This window comes from Raphanus sativus, chromosome 6 (assembly GCF_000801105.2).
Source record: "Raphanus sativus cultivar WK10039 chromosome 6, ASM80110v3, whole genome shotgun sequence".
In the NCBI taxonomy this organism is placed as follows: domain Eukaryota; kingdom Viridiplantae; phylum Streptophyta; class Magnoliopsida; order Brassicales; family Brassicaceae; genus Raphanus; species Raphanus sativus.
Genome location: NC_079516.1, coordinates 19,952,539 through 19,970,142, shown reverse-complemented (window position 1 = coordinate 19,970,142; position 17,604 = coordinate 19,952,539). Strand labels below are relative to the sequence as shown.

Here is a 17,604-nt window from a genome sequence, read left to right as displayed (position 1 = left end):
AATAAGAAATAAAAGAGCTAGGCCTATTATCCCAGTTGAACTTTTTGTTTAATTGTTGTCATTTTGTGTTTTATTAGCATGTGAATTGTTAGCAGACCATCATTTGACATGCTTTGTTTTTATTTAAGCACAACTCGTGCATAATCACAGTTTTCTACAATTTGCTCTTTTTCCTCGAAATTAAAAACCTTATATTTAACAAGAAAGAACCTAATCACTGATACATTTCATTAAATGTTACAGTTCTACCAAACCTCAACATTGTGGATCTTGATCATGGATGATTGCATGTTTAATTTTAAAAGGTTTATATGTATATAGCTGACTTAGTGGGAATAGTATAACACGCTAGACACGGAGTAATGTACCCAAATTAGTTCACTAATCACATTCACGAAACGAAAGAAGTGGGACCCATCATTACAAATACTTTAACCAAATCAAACGGTGCAGAAAAGAGTTGTGTCCATGATCATCGTCATTGCGGCCGTGACTCCACAAACCATTTTTATTTTACTTTTGATATTCAAAACCTATCAATAAATCTTAATACTGATTTACCAAACGTCATGCCATCACATACTTTCAAATAAGTTAAAACCTAATCTTTATAACCAAGTCTTATCTTTACGTTAAAAAACAAATCTTTATGTTAAATTATTTACATCAATATCTACACTTTTAGTTATTATTTTTTTTTTGCTAAAAATGTAAATATCATATAATGAAAGTGAAAAGAACTAACCTTGTTGATTTCATATTTCCCTTCTTGCCTTTTCAACTCTTTCTTTATTGGTTTAACACTTCGATATAACATTTTATTAAGAGAAAGTTGATTTGTCACAAAACATCAAGTAAAATATATTGCCATAATGTAAATCAGAAAAATGAGACTGAGTTCTAGTCTGATTGGCAATTAACAAAAAAAAAGAAGAAGAAGAAGTCTTTCAATATAATGTTGTCGACATCCAATTGTACTATAATTTATATTTTTTACATTAACTGTACTATAACATTCATAGAATAGGGTATTTTAATAAGAGAAAATTGTTATCTCAGTAGTTCGTATTTTTATTTAGTATAATATTTATACAGTTCCACAATTTTATCAATATTTTTATTATCTACACTTTTTTCTTATTGACTACTATATAACTGTTGTCACTGATAAAATTTAATTAATTATCTTCGTTGGAATCAAAACAAAAAATAAATAAGGAGAAAAGTCTACAGTCAACAAGCAGGAACCATGAGGCACAACAAGCAATGATATTCTTCCACCACATCGTCACTTTCTTAACATTAGAGGTTTCTCTACGAATAATTGAGTTTAAATCAATTGTTTTATTTTTATTTTCGAAAGACAAGCCTCAATACATATTTAGTTTAGCCTTGAACACACGGTTCTAGTTTCCAATTCTTATTAGGTTCTTCGATTCTAGAAGTTTTAGAATTCGTTTGAGTTATTAGAAAATTCTATTCGTTTTTCTTATTCTCAGTTCAGGTTAGGTATTAAAATTAGAATCGGTTAATATCGAGATAATTTTGAAATCTATTTGGGTTAATTCAGATTAAAACAATTAAAAATGATTTTTTTGGACTAAGTATCAAAATTTAGTTTTTTGGATCAAATTCTGAATATTTCAGATAATTTTACATTTTATGAATAAAAATGTTCTGATTGTTTAGTTTTTTGGATACTTGGTTCATAAATAGTGTTTTAAATTATTTAAAAACTAATACACTTAATATTTATAAATATATAAATTATATTATAGAAATTTGATATCCATTTAGTTCTTCGTTTAGTCCTAATTCGGTTTAAACCAAAAACCAAATAGATACCAAATTTCTATAATATAATTTGTATACTTATAAATATTAAGTTTATTTAGTTTCAAAATAATTAAATAATTTAAAAATAATATTTATAAACGAAATATCAAAAAAACTAATTTAATTTTCTATCATATAATTAATGTTATAGAACTAATTATATAACTGCCTAAAATAACTCTGTTAATCTTCAATATATAAATTTTTATAATTTAAATATAAGATTAGTTCAGGTAATTGATAAGATCCAAATCAGAACCAAATATTTTTCGTTTTTTTCAGTTTGGTTCTTTAATTCCGGGTAAATATATTTACTCTTAATTTTGCTCATAGTGTTTGGTGTGTTTTAGACGGAAAAACACATTTAAGCCAAGTTTAAGCCAAATTACTCTGCCTAAAATAAGTTGAAATTTGTATATCATTTATAAATTTACTTTTTTTGAATTATACAGAGGTATCTTGATTTTAGAGAAGTGGTCTAGACTAATCACATGTTGCCACATATTAGTCATCTGTCTCTGGCGATGCCGAAATGTTAATTCCCCAGTGGCCGGGGAAACTTACTTTTATGTCAACTATAAGTTTAAACTTAGGCAAATTTCTAAAATACACCTTTTAAATTTTTGTCACAAAAATAGCACTCAAAAATAAAATGACCAAAATAGTACATTTTGGTTTTGAAAAATTTAATATTTATTTTTTATTTTTAAAATTTGAACACATTCATAAAACTCCACCCCTTAACTCTAAACTCTAAGTCTTAAATTAATTAATCCAAAGGTTAAAAATGCATATTTGCACTTCAATAAAATTTATTTTGATCATCTTTTTTCTTATAATGCTATTTTTGTGACTAAATCAAATTATTTTTGTGACAAAAACTTGATTTAGTGCTATTTTTATCTTTTTCTCTTTAAACTCACTACTTTAAATTGTCTAGAAAATTTCCTTCTAAACAACTTAGTAATTTCTACCAAAAAAAATCTTAGTAATTGAAAATCACTAAGTAAAGTATACACTAAAGTTTTTAAACAATATAAAAATGCTAAGTAAGGAGAGGAGGAAGCTGAAACATTAACTTCATTATACAAAAAAAAGCCATAGCCTCACCTCATTCTCTCTCTCTCTCTCCCATTTTCACAGCCATTTGTTAGATTCCTCTATTCTCTCTGTGCTTTTCTATGGGATTGTGTATTAGAGACTGATTAAGCTCAAAGGAACCCAAAAGATAATTCTTTCATTATCTTCCTTGTGTTTCAATTTTCTAAAGTTTTCTGGGCTATTTTAGTTTTTCCTCCAACGAATTTTCTACGAAGAAGACTTTTCAGTTTCTGGGCTTTATTTTCCGCAGTGAAGCTTCTCAATACCCATAGAAGCGCTATACTGAAGAAACAATATTTACTATATTAATAAGAATTGTCCAGTCTTATATACTTGGTGATATTATAAATTTTTGTAAAAAAGAGAAAGAAGAGATGGGGAAGCAAGGGCCTTGCTATCACTGTGGAGTTACAAGTGAGTTCTTGTTTCCTCCAAATCAAGATTTGTTTTCAGGGGGACAAAAGTCCATAACTTGAGCTGATTACAGATTGTTTCATAATAGGAAAATAACTATGTTTTGAAGAACTGATTTCAATATGCTGCTGTTTATGATCGCTGTCTATTGAGAGATTGTGACATTTGTTGTAAACAGGCACACCTCTATGGCGAAACGGGCCACCAGAGAAGCCGGTACTGTGCAATGCTTGTGGCTCCAGATGGAGAACGAAAGGATCACTAGTAAACTACACGCCCCTTCATGCTCGTGCTGAAGGTGATGAGGTTGAGATTGAAGATCGTAGAGGTCAGAATAAGATGATGATGATTAATGGAATGTCTATGAACAAAAGGATTCCAAAGAAGAAACCACATCAAGAAAATTTCACGGTTAAGGAGTTCAGTAACGGTTTCAAGAAAAGGGCATTAGAAGAAGAAGCTAGCAACAATAGGTCGAGTTCAGGGTCTGTTGTATCGAACTCAGAGAGCTGTGATCAATCTAATGCGTGGGAGGCTTGTAAGAAGAGGACGTGTGTGGGGCCGCGTCCAAAGGCGGCTTCTTCTGTTGAGAAGCTCACAAAGGATCTCTTTAGTATTCTACAGGAACAGCAGTCTTCTTGTCTCTCTGGTACATCAGAGGAAGAGTTGCTTTTTGAGAACGAGTCACCGATGGTGATAGGGCATGGGAGTGTTCTTATGAGAGATCTTCACTCTGGTGGTGGAGATGAGGAATCTGAAGCTAGTTCACTCTTGGTTGAGAGAAGCAAGTGCTCATCAATACATTCTCAAAACTTTGGTGGGAAAGCTATAAAGCAGGAGCAACTCAAGAGGTAAGTAACTTGTGAAAGCCTTCTAGACAAGTAAAGACTAAGATTTAAGCAAATGTTTAATGATGTTTATTGGTTGCAGGACCAAATCTCAAGTCTTGGGAAGACATAGTTTACCACTCTGTAACATAGATTTGAAGGTAAAATTCATTTGCAGCTCCCAACAATTTTTTTTTTCTTTTCAAAATATTTATTTGGATGTTTTGTGCAGGATGTTTTCAACTTTGATGAGTTCATAGAAAAATTCACAAAGGAAGAGCAGCAGAAACTGATGAAACTACTTCCTGAAGTTGACTCTGTTGATCTTCCTCATAGGTTAATGCAACTTCAATCTTTACAGATTTGTTTCATCAGCTACTTCTGAGTTCTTACAATGTATTTTTTTTTTCTATTTGGCCAGCCTCATGAGCATGTTTGAGAGTTCTCAGTTCAAAGAAAACTTCTCCTTGTTTCAGCAACTAGTTGCAGATGGTGTCTTTGGTACATCATCTTCTTCCTCTGGATCAAAACTTGAAGACTCTAAGACACTTGCAAAGCTTGCTTTATCAGATCCTAAAAAATCTCATTTGTTGGAAAGCTATCAGATGCTCAAGGTTTAACGTCATATACTCTTCTTGAAACAAAATAGTTTCTTGTCTTGCGGCTTTGGTTTAAGTAAATCTTTGCTTCAGGAACAGAGAAAAGAGATTGAAGAGTCTGTTACTACAACATCAAGGGTCTCAAACCCGAATACATCAGATGATAATAGTTTAGTATCCATTGAAAGACCTTGTGAAAGCCTAAACCAAAACTTCTCAGGTGAATCCAAAGATTCTTCAGTAGTTCCAGTCCACAACTTTCTGCAATAAAAATTAAGTATTGTTTCTGATTAGTTTGAGTTTTGAATTCTCCAGAGACAAGGGTTGTGATGAAGAGCTCCAAAGAAGTGCTGAAGGTTAGATCAAAACACATGGAAACGAAAGAGATTGTAGAGAACAGTGTCTCTTCCTTTAGCCATATGAGCTACGGCGGATCTGTGGCGTTTAGCTATGAAGATAATGATACTTCTGATCAGGATCTTCTTGTTGATGTGCCGTCGAATGGATCATACCCTCAAGCAGAGCTTCTTCATATGATATGAATGAATGTTTGTCAATCTCAACTGGTGTTCTCAGAACAAAGACCTTCTAAAAATCTCTCTCCCTTTATCTCTACTGATCTGAAGAGAAAACACTTTCGGCTTTGTCTGAGAAAAATGTGGCCAAATGAGATTTTTCTGCATTAGAAAGTGCAATCAACTGGTAGATATATAATATAATAAAAAGGAAGGATTTTTATGTAAGGGCACTTTTTGGCGGTCATATATTGTCTTCTTGTTGCTCTTACTACTAAACTTGGAGAAGAAGCAAGTTTTGTTTCCTTTTAAAATCTTTTTCTTTTGCTCAAAAAGATGAGATTCATGAGAACATATTTAATAGTATTTTGATACCATTGGCATAAATATTTAGTAAGTAATTATTTTAATTATTAAAAAAATGTAATAGTTATTTTTTATGTTAATTACAAATTATGAAAATCATAATATATACTGTTTTACAATTGACAATTTCGCTATATTCGATACCACATTGAACTTTATTTCTATTTACACCATAACGAAGAACTTTGGTAAGTATTTTAATTAATCTTTATAACTGTTACTAAATTATTTTCTGTGAAAATTTTAAAATATAGGTTTTTGGTGTTAAACGTATCAATAAACCTTGGTAAAACCACTAAATTAAACTAGGATTTCCACTCATGTAATCTACTTTTTTACAAACTTGAAGAATACGTTTTTTTTTTATTTACTAATTTAAAAATCATTACCAAATATTTATTTTTAATTGCAATTACTTTTCACGCAAAAGCAATCATACGAACCTTATGGGTTAGCATTGTGGGACCCATAAAAAACAAACGGTGTTGAGTGAGTATATATTGAGAAATAAAAAGTTAGTCAAAGTCTCCACTAATTCTCTCTACCAGATAGTATTTTTTTCCTTTTGTTAGTTCCGTCGACGGTTAGCTTCGTCGGAGCCGGAGAAAGAAAACGCAGACGAGCTAGAAGAAGAAGAAGATCGATCAGTCGTTACTCTACTTGATCATCGGGTAATGCATTTCTCCTTAGCTCTGGGCTCATCATTGTGAAAGTTTGATAGAGAGAAAGATTATGTAGTCTTCTCATTCTCAATGATCTATCTCACACACTGCTTCGGAAAAAAAATCGAGTAAAAATCCTCAAATGTGTAGAAATCGAAATCAGCCAACTGATTATTGAATCGATTTGTAAAGGAATCGACTTGTAATGTTTTCACAGGAAGAAGATGGATGCTTCACGTAAGCGATCAATCGTCTACGCCGTTCGAGATTACCCACTTGGCTGTGGGACTCACTCTCAGAGTTCCATCAAGATTCCAAGAACTACTGATCATCCAGATTCGAGGCCTTATAGAAACTCCGATCGTCATGACCATGTTCTCGTTGCACCTCTTAAACCAAAAGAAACTAATTGTCTCAAGCAAGAAGACCCTGCACGGTTTAACATCTCTGTTCGTCATGATTGTGATGTTGCTGCAGCTGCTCCCAAACGTGAGAGGACCTGTCTCAAACAAGAGCCAGCGTTCAGAAACTCTCTCCATGATCGTGGCTTTGCGGATCCAAAGCTTAGAGGGAAACAAGAAGCAGCGTTTAGAAGCTCTGATCAACATGTTCTTGCTGCAGCTCCAAAGCTTAAAGGAGCTTGTTTCAAACAAGAAGCAGAGATTAGAAGCTCTGATCAACAACACGATCTCACTCCTCGTGAGCAAGTGCTTGAGGTCCTGCGTCATTTCAAAGACGTGTTCAAACAGCTAGATCGAGATAAACAAGCGAGGCGCCTCGGTGGAGACTTATTCGATGCTACAGCTAGGATAGACATCAGAGCGCTAGATGTATTAGAGAAGATGGGGAAACTAGTCAACACAGAGAAGAGAATCGGTCTGGTTCCTGGAATCAACGTTGGAGACGAGTTTCAGTACAAAACCGAACTCCGTCTTGTCGGGCTTCATTTCAAGACCATGTGCGGGATCGATTACATGAGCATCGGAGATGTTAAGCTTGCAACAAGCATCGTTGCCTCAGAAGGGTATGGTTACAGCGATAAGTTTGGTGCTGGTGTTGTGGTTTATACAGGTGAAGGAGGTAACGTGGTGAGCAAGGAAAAGAAAACTGAAGATCAGAGACTGGTTAAAGGGAACTTGGCTTTGGCTAATAGCATGAGGAAGAGGAGTTTAGTGAGAGTGATACGTGGCGAAGAGAGGCTGGATAAGAAAGGGAAACGGTATGTGTATGATGGATTGTATTTGGTTGATAAGTACTGGTTAGAGAAGGAGGTTAGAGGTACGAGTGTTTACAAGTTTAAGCTTTGTAGAGTTTCTGGTCAAACCTCTCTGTTGACTTGAGAAGAATTATTATCAGATGTATGAAATAGGGTTGTATGGATCGATCAACAATCTATTTTTATCGTATAACATTAGATCCCCACCTCATGTTAAATAGTTTGTAAATTTGTTTGTCCTGATTTGATAGGTTAAAACCTAATTATCCATATAGACCAATGATTTTAATTGGTTTACTTCTTTTAATCAATTTATTTTAAACCAAATAATTTAAATCAATATATATATATATATATATATATATATATATATATATATATATATATATGTATATTATTTTTTTAATGAAAAATTCATTTTCTTCATATATCTTTTTTTTTTCAAATCAAATCATCTAATACATCAAAAGATATTCGCCCAAACCTTCTTTTGAGACAAATAAGAAAAAGTAAACCAATACAAAATCAATGTAGCGAAGGTCAATATTGTTTATCTTCACTCGAATTCTCATTCGATGGTTGACACCATCTCCGCTATTACCAAATCCGAGCGGCACATGGCAATGTCACTACAAATGGCTATCTAAAGCTCAAGCCACCGAGGAACAATTTAAGACTTCACTACATAGACTTCATCAAAAATTAATAATTTATTGATGATAATGAAGAATGAGAATAAATGTTTCTGAAAAGATAATAACTTTTTTTAAAAAAGTTATATTTAATAATTGATTTTTATTTGGTTTAGTTAATTTAAAATTATTTGGTTAAGAACAAACTGACTAAACAAGTAAACCAATTAAAATCATTGATCTATGGATAATTAGATTTCAAACTATAATAGAGAAATAAGTCTACAATTTTTATTTTGTGGAGATTTAGAACGAGGTCATAGTTTGGTGAAAATTTATGCTATATGATAATTATTGTGGGGAAATAGATTGTCGACCCAACATGTTTCAATGGTTTAAGAACATAATTATAAACTTTTAGCAAAAAGAAAACATAATTATAAATATAATTATTTTTTTGGGTGTACTAGTACTTCTTTGTAAACTTGTCTTCACCCCTTGTTCCCACATGTACTAGTACTTTCTTTATAAATTTATGAATTTATTTGCGGAGTTCGATAATATAATACGAATCTAAAAAATCTATTTGAAAACGACGAAAACCGGAATTGAAGGCCAGAGTCTTGAACTCGGGAAAAGACCTCTCCCTACCACCCGATAAGAACGTACACATCACCATGTCCTTGGCGAACGCATTGGTCCAATACAAGTCGTTGATATTTGGTTGTGTCGGCTTAAGCACGTCGACTATTATCACTTTTCCTGTTTCAGAGAGACTTCTCCTACAATTTTTTAGTTCTTTACACAGTCTTCGTCATTCCAACAATGTAGTATCCACTGTCATTAACATATCAATTTTTCTCTTGTTAATACATGATGGACAACAGACTTTAAATATTTGGTAACGATAAAGAGTTCCATTACAATAGTACATGTTTTCTAAAAGTTATATATATATATATATATATATATGAACTTACTTTTAAAAACATAGCATCTCCTTTTGGAATTTCTGTAAACATGTCTCCTGAAACATGCTCCACTCCTATATGTAACAAGATTTTAGAATAGAGCAAAATAATGTAATATTTTTAAGAGCTACGAAAACTAGCATTTCAAAACTAAAATTTGTCTATTAATTTGATCAATTATGTGTTATACCTGGATAAAGAGGAGCATCGGCTATAACACAGGCTAGATCGAGATTGATGCCCTTAATATGAGGATATTTAGAAACCACTAGACTTATAGCAGTTCCGTTTCCTCCTCCCACATCCACCAAAGTGTTTACGTCTTCAAATCCTCGGTAAACTTCTAAAACCTTATTCATGGTAAACCTGGAAGCTTTTGAGATTGCCCCGTTAAACATCTCACCGAATTGTTGGTTCGAACAAGTGTATTCGAAAAAAACTCTTGCCATGTGCGCAGGTGAATGCATCCTTTCCTTCTAATATCACATCTTTGAGATGCATCCTATGAATGAAAAAACATAAAAAAAAACCAATTGTTACTTGACTACGCGTTATTTATAGAACATTGTTGTTAAACTAGTTTAGTTATTACATGAATAATGAAGAAGTATGTACCATGTCTTGAAATAAACTTCGCTTAGGTTTATCATGAAGAGAGGCGCAAGAGAACCCCAGCCGTCTCCACGGTTGAAGAAAAATGTGCAAATCGGTCCAACTGCATATACCATCTTGGTCTCTCCGTTTTCTCCTGTATCAACCAAACGGTGCTTCAAGATCGAGTGATTGGCTATTAAAATTAGCATCCGGTCCAACAAAACCGGTGCCTCTGGATTGGTTGGTTTGGTCGGGAGACGAAGGGCAATCTCATAAGACGAGAGCCATACGCCTTCATCTACGGCTGTTATGGTTTCGATAACGCCAAGCTCCAAGGCCGCTTTAAGAACCATGGGTAAAGCCATTGTGGTCACGAGGCTATCTGCTTGCAAGCTCACGGCTTCGTCGTCAAGTTGTTCTTCTCTTATGAGACTGGGCTCTGGGAAGTGGTTGAGGAATCTTGAAGTTGGTTTGCCATTTTTCTTGTTGGTTGGAAAATTGAGAATGTTGGTTTAAGACTTTAAGGATACTTTAGTGTCATTTTATAGGGGGAAGAAAACGTCGAAAAAACGGCAAAAAAAATTCTTATCATGGGAATTGACTGAAGGAATACATGTGTTCACTGTCTAGTCAAGTCAAAATTGTATCTAGATCTTGTTCACATCGACTACGGTTATGAATGGTGACATTATGATTGCGGTTCCAAACCGCGTTCGTTAGACCACCATTCATATATAACAGCTTTGTTTCAAACGTGCGGTTTCATAAACAGTACAAATAAAACCGGAGATTATACAAATTATTGCTCTATGAATAATGAAAACGCATTTCATAATTGTTACGTTTGTCGAAATCCCCTAGACTATATTTGAGAAGTGATTTTGCCACATGTCTTCTCTATAATCATTCTCACAAAAATAATATGACATGGCTACTAAAATTGATGACATGTCTTATAGATTAATATGACATGAACAATTTTTGCCACATGTCTTCTCTACAATCATTCTCACAAAAATAATATGACATGACTAATAAAATTGATGACATGTCTTATAGATTAATATGACATGGACAATTATACTTAATGTTAATTTATATTTTTGGTAAACTTTTTAAAATATGGTAATAACTCATATATTACATTTATTTTCGATTTATATTTTTGGACTTTTTTAAAATATGGTAATAACTCATAAATCATCATTAAAATAAATATATTCAATTATGGCATTTCAAATTTCGAAATATCATTTAAATTAAAAATATTTCAAAATATATAAATATTTTTAGAAAATTACAAAAATTAAATCATAAAATCAAATTAAATTGTAAAATCATTAGTTTCTTATATATCTACAGATTTTATAAATGTTTTTTAATTTTAATTTTTGAAAATTATGAAATTTTTATCCCCTAGACTATATTTGAGAAGTGATTTTGCCACATGTCTTCTACAATCATTTTCACAAAAATAATATGACATGGCTACTAAAATTGATGACATGTCTTATAGATTAATATGATATGGACAATTATATTTAATATTAATTTATATTTTTGGTAAACTTTTTAAATATGGTAATAACTCATGTATTACATTTATTGTCGATTTATATTTTTGGACTTTTAAAAATATGGTAATAACTCATAAATCATCATTAAAATAAATATATTCAATTGGCATTTCAAATTTTGAAATATCATTTAAATTAAAAATATTTCAAAAATATATACATATTTTTAGAAAATTATAAAAATTAAATCATAAAATCAAATTAAATCGTAAAATCATTAGTTTCTTATATATATATATATATATATATATATATATATATATCTACAGATTTTATAAATATTGTTTAATTTTAATTTTTTGACAATTATGCAATTTTACATATTTAATTAAAATAAATAGATTGAAAAATCTACCTAAGATTATAATTTTAAATATATACATGCACATTCTTAAATATATTTCAAAATAAACAAAATTGTTTTTATCTTAATTTTAATGTTCAGTTAAATCAATTTAAATTAAAATATTAATAAGAAAAAGAAAATTTATAATATTAATAAAAATAAATATAATTTATATTTATCTGTTAGAAAATATTTTAATTTTTTTAACTGCACATGGTGCAGGAAAACACCTAGTTAAATATATATTCCCAGCTATTTTATGGATGTAAATACATATATCAAGATATAAAAAATTTCCTAAACTTCTAAAAAATATACTAGTAAAGATTATTCAACGAAATTAATAAAAGAAAATTATATTACATATTGTTTTCACTTAAACCTTATTGAAGCCAATAAGCAGATTATGTTATATATTTTTTTCATTTAAACTGTAAACATGTTTATCAATAAAATGGTGAATCTGCTTAAGAACAAAATATGAGAATGAAATTAAAAATATAGCCGTCTAGTATATTATATAGGGAAAGTAGTAACTAGAATCATAGATAGACAAAAATGATTTTCCCTTTTGTTACATGAGAGGAATTTATATATATATACTAGATATGAGCCCGTTGCGTTGCAACGGTTTTGTTTGATGTTTAATTTAATAGAAAACATAAAATAATAATCATTTATAATAGTTTTATGATTGATTTGCATATGTGAGATTTATTTTATAACTAAAAATAATTTTTATACATAAGTTCAAATTAAAATTTGTATTTTATAATAATGGTACATAGATAAATTGTTATCAACTTTCTACTTGAATTAGAAAAAAAAACATTATACCTAAATTTTTGAATTGAACCCAACCCAAAATAAGAAATTGAATGAAAAATAATAAAATTGAAAGTCGAATAACGCCAATCAAATAAATGATAACATTATACATTTTCTTATGTACTAATCTAATGTTTTATTAAATAAGTTTTTAAAATTTTATTTTGCTAGATTTTTTTAAGAGGAAAAATGTTATATTTTATAAATATCATTTTTATTTACAACAAAAAAATAAAAAATAATATTAAATACTCCTTTACATTTTTATCAGGATTTTAGAAATAGAAAAATTACTGTTGTATAACCTTATACAATTATCTTCTCTTTAGAATCTTAGAAACAAATAAATTGCTATAAAATAATTGTTTCTAGGGTTTGAATTAAGTAAAATCCCCTAATTATTTGCGAAGTGATTTTGCCACATTTCCTCTTTAAAATCAGTTTCACAAAACAAATATGACATGACTACTAAAATTGATGACATGGCTTCCGAAAAAATATGACATGGATAATTTTATTTAATGTTGATTTATATTTTTGACAAATTTATTAGAATATGGTAATAATTCATATATTATATTTAATATTGATATTTATTTTTAGTAAACTCTCTTAAAAATATGGTAATAGCTCATACATCATCTATAAAATAAATATATTCATATATAACATTTCAAATTTCGAAATATTATTTTTGTTTTGTATAATTATACAATTTGTATTACTAAAACTTTCAAAAAATCTACAATTTTTAAAAAGTTTAAATATCTAAACGTAAGATTATTAGTTTCTTATATATCAAAAATTTATAAATATTATTTAGACTAATTGTTTTATAATTATACACTTTTATATCATTTTATTAGTTTTATACAAATTGATTTAATATATATCAAATATATATTAAATATTAGTAAGAAAATAGTAAATCTATAATATTTATTAAAATTTATTTTTAAATATAAGTTAGATTTAAAAAAATATATATAACATTTCAAATTCGAAATTGTTATTTTATATAATTATATAATTTGTATTGTTAAAACTTTCAAAAAATTCTACAATTTAAAAAAAAGTTAAATATCTAATCGTAAGATTATTGATTTTTAATATATCAACAACTTTTATAAATATTGTTTAAGGCTAAATTTTTTATATTTATAAAATTTTATATCATTTTATTAGTGTTATAAAAATTGATTTAATATATATTAAATATATATCAAATATATATTAAATATTAGTAATAAATAATAAAATCTATAATATTTAATAATATTTAATTTTAAATATATGTTTGATTTAAAAACAAATTACTGCATATGGTGCAGGAATACACCTAGTTAACATTAAAAAGTCTTTGACTTAAAAAAAGAAGGAAAATTAGCAATTAATATTTCTTTACAGTTGTTTTTTTATTTCTTTCATAGTTATCTTTATTTTTTTTTTTACTTTTACCTTTTTAAATCGTTTTTATATATAAAAAAAAATTTGGGTTATGAACTTCTTAATTAGGATTTGAATACAGGAAAATTAGCATTAAAAAGTCTTTTACATTTTTCTTTTTATATAATAAGATTTTTTTTGGTTTATGACATTTTTAACTAAGACTAGGTTTTCAACTCGCGCTACGCGCGAGTTTGTTTTAATAATCTATAAAGTTTTATTTAAATATGTTAAAAATAAAATATAAACATTTTTATATGAAATAGTATTCAAAGTGTGATTTCTTATTTGTCTATTTAAGTGTTTACACAATTATATTCTTTACATAGCTAATATTTTACATTTTTGTTTGTATATGTAAATGTATAACTCTATCGATAATAGTATATATTTTTTATTAATAACAATTTGAAATAATTATATAGACTATTTCGATGGGTTCTAGTTACTACGAAAGTGTTATAAATATTTTTACTATAATCTTTATTAGTTTTTCATTTTAAATGTCATAAAATATTACTTCATATGCATAATTTATAATTTTGCTTTGCAATTACAAAATAATTAAAAAATAAAGTATGACTATTTTATGAAAAATGATTCTCAGCTACATGAATAATGCATCACTACATTTCCAAAACCATCGACATGAACTATATGATTACATGACCACATCTCAAAACTATCATGTGTTAAGTTGCTAACACCATCAAAATATATCTAATAGCTAAAAAGTTTTGTTTTATTTGAAACCCAACAATTTCTAAAGAGGTTTTAACATATTATCACATGTACTCGGTTGTACAAAATCACTTTTGAATCATTGATATTTGTATTTATTTTTCTTTCGATCTCTTGTATGTTTGTTATAGTCTAATTCTAAGAGTTTAGTTGACAAAATTCTTACCAAATCTTGCTAGATTTCAAATCTGAAACATTTTTTACTATTAGAAGGATGTTTGTGGTGTAAGCAACATAACACCTCAAGGATGTTGTCATGTGAATCATATACTTTTTTTGTTTTAGATATATTACTTTTTTCTAAATGTGCATCCATGAAGTCGCATATAGGTTATATAGCTCATAACCATTTTTCCATTTTTATATACTTATTGTGTGCATAAATGTATATGTATTTGAAATAATATAATTTTAACCATTTAAATACATATTTGATAGTATAATATTTAGAATTTTATTGTAATCATATTTATTTTGATGAAATTGAAATAATATTAAATTGGTTTTTTTAGATATAAGAAAAGGAAATAAATATAGATTTTTAACTACTGTTAAGTATTTTTTAATTAAAATAAGAATTTATAATATTAGATATATTTTCTACTTGAGCTGGTCATAATATAAATTATTTGCCGGAAGTATGATGGTTTATTAGTTCACATATTTTTTTCTTATTGTTTGAAAGTATCAGAATTTCATTGTTTTCAATTTATTCATTAATATTCTTATATAATACCAATTGATTAATGTATAATGAATATTTTTCATATCTTTCTTATCAGTTTCCGCAGAGATTGTAGTCTAATGTTAATACTATTAAAAAATATTAATAAAAATTTAAATACTTTATTATGTTTAGAATTTTCTGTTTTAATATATTTTATTAAAATTGTTCTTCAAATATATTTTTGATAAAAATCGTGTGAAATCATTTAACTTTTTTGTTACGTTGATCACAGTAATAAAGTTTCATAAACATAGATTGTTTTCAATTTTATTTCTAGTTTCATTGGTGATATGAGTTACTATTGATTAAGTTTGAGTTTGAGCTATAAATTATATTTGGTAACTAAATTTTTTACGTAAATAAAATTATAAGTAAATATACATAGGTATCTTCTGTTAGAATAAATACATAAGTATATTATTATATTTCCTAAATTTTAATTTTAATTTATTATAATAATATATTAAAAATTTAATCAATTTTATTTAAATGATAATAAATGTTACTATTATTGATAAATTATATTATTATTGATATTTATAACTTTCTTCTGAATAATATATACTACGACTTATACATCAAAATGTTAACAGTCAATAGTTGTTAAAATATAACTCATATTTTTACTGAAAACCCATTACATAAATCTACAGTTTATACCACATAATTTTGCTGCGAGTTATATCGAATTATAACTATTATTGTAATTCAACTCTAAATCAACGTGTCACCAATCGGAGCTAACTACCTGACAAATGAGTTTTAAATCCATCAGTATGTTATATTTAAATTCACAAAAAAAAAAATTCTTTCTCATTCATTTTTTACGGAGAAATATATAACAAAAGCATTACTTGTTTTTTTCAACGACACAAAAGCATTACTTGTTCAATTTGAAAAGGAACAAGCATTTCTTTTTATTTCTGCTATTTTATTTTTATATGTTTCTTTCTTATTCGTTCTTCTTGTTTTCAAAGAGAGCACCAGTCTTATATGTTACTACTGTGCATTTTAAATACCATTACTATCTTTAAACTGTTTCCGAAATAAGGAAATATATGTTAAATCTTTATTTTATAAAGTTATACTATTAGCAATAAATTGATCTCTGAAAAGCATAAATATAAACAAATCCCCAAAAGGACATTGTGCTCTATAACCAATTACTATAAGTTTTCCACAATATTTAAATGCAAATATAATATTGTCATTATAAGAGAAAATGCATAAGTACTTTGGTAGTCACCGATAAAAAAGTTTTCTGGTAGTTAATATATTACAAAATAATGTCATCATCACGGTAAAAATGAAGAAGACAGATTAAGAGAAAGTTTGTTTCAACGTTTACATCAAAGTTTTAGTAGAGAGAAACGTCAAAACCATTCTAACATCATTTAGTATCCAAAATTATGATAAATTTTTGAGATGACGATCCGGCTGCTGCATTTTTCTATGTCTGTTGAATCACTCAGCCATTTTGTCAATGACTGTATCAAACATAGGCAGTAAATACATCATTCGTGCCTTTTCAAATAGTGCATTCAAAGACTCCACAAAATTAGAGGTGTTTATGTTGTATCTTGCACCGAGAAATGACACTTCGCCCAATTTTTGACATCAACACTTTTATCAAGATATCTAGCACACCACGGATACCCTTCCCTAAACTTTTGATATTGTTGTTGAAACTTAGCCTATGACTAAACTTGTGCAACTTTCCTAAATTGTTGTGTAACCTAGTCCATGCCCTGTTTGACATGAACTTTCACATTGTGCGATAGATGTCAGATACAATACCCATGTTTAGATATCGGATACACTTCAGCAACAGCTTTTATCAGACTTGTATTTCTGTCTGAAACAAACAACAATTCCGTCGAATCCGGTAAACAATTTTCAGCGTCGTAAAAAACCAATTCCAGCCTTCATTTTTATCCCATCAGCAACACTAAAAGCTATAGGATAATGGTGGCGGTTTGGATTCTGAGCCGTGGCAATAATTAAACAACCATCTTCAAAAATCTTCGGAAAAGTTGTATCCACATTGATCAATTATTTCAAGTATTCAAACCCTTCAATGAAAGCTCCCAATGCACCAAATAGATATTTGAACCTATTTTTTTCCAATAACAAACTTGTTTTTGTATGCGGGTTCACCTTCTCTAACATATACAAATAAGAAGACAATTTTTTGTATCCTTCCACG

At 28.7% G+C, this 17,604-nt stretch overlaps 2 protein-coding genes and 1 pseudogene across 3 annotated transcripts; 2 read left to right on the top strand and 1 right to left on the bottom strand.

Annotated features, from left to right (window-relative positions):
• Positions 1–2,908: 2,908 nt before the first annotated feature.
• Positions 2,909–5,587, top strand: LOC108806583 (GATA transcription factor 27). Of its 2 annotated transcripts, none has more exons than XM_018578734.2 (7): positions 2,909–3,351; positions 3,530–4,202; positions 4,282–4,339; positions 4,411–4,514; positions 4,600–4,792; positions 4,877–4,997; positions 5,093–5,587. In XM_018578734.2, the coding sequence occupies exons 1-7, from the start codon at positions 3,312–3,314 to the stop codon at positions 5,317–5,319; spliced, it is 1,416 nt and encodes a 471-aa protein (XP_018434236.1). In that variant the 5' UTR covers positions 2,909–3,311; the 3' UTR covers positions 5,320–5,587. The 2 variants fall into 2 exon arrangements, with proteins under 2 accessions (XP_018434236.1, XP_018434235.1); XM_018578733.2 differs by having other exon boundaries at positions 4,871–4,997; positions 5,093–5,520.
• A 611-nt stretch (positions 5,588–6,198) lies between these two features.
• LOC108810098 (YDG domain-containing protein At5g47150-like) lies at positions 6,199–7,724 on the top strand. Its single transcript, XM_056989947.1, has 2 exons — positions 6,199–6,329; positions 6,538–7,724. The coding sequence occupies exon 2, from the start codon at positions 6,545–6,547 to the stop codon at positions 7,658–7,660; it is 1,116 nt and encodes a 371-aa protein (XP_056845927.1). The 5' UTR covers positions 6,199–6,329; positions 6,538–6,544; the 3' UTR covers positions 7,661–7,724.
• Positions 7,725–8,968: 1,244 nt separating this feature from the next.
• On the bottom strand, positions 8,969–10,211 carry LOC108838340 (indole glucosinolate O-methyltransferase 1-like; annotated as a pseudogene).
• Between the last annotated feature and the right edge of the window lie 7,393 nt (positions 10,212–17,604).

Excerpts from the sequence above, each read along its gene's own strand:
- LOC108810098 (XM_056989947.1), top strand. The coding sequence starts at position 6,545 with ATGGATGCTTCACGTAAGCGATCAATCGTCTACGCCGTTCGAGATTAC.
- LOC108806583 (XM_018578733.2), top strand. The coding sequence starts at position 3,312 with ATGGGGAAGCAAGGGCCTTGCTATCACTGTGGAGTTACAA. Across the intron at positions 4,515-4,599 it reads TCTGTTGATCTTCCTCATAG|CCTCATGAGCATGTTTGAGA; the intron begins GTTAATGCAACT and ends CTATTTGGCCAG. Across the intron at positions 4,793-4,870 it reads AAAGCTATCAGATGCTCAAG|GAACAGAGAAAAGAGATTGA; the intron begins GTTTAACGTCAT and ends TCTTTGCTTCAG.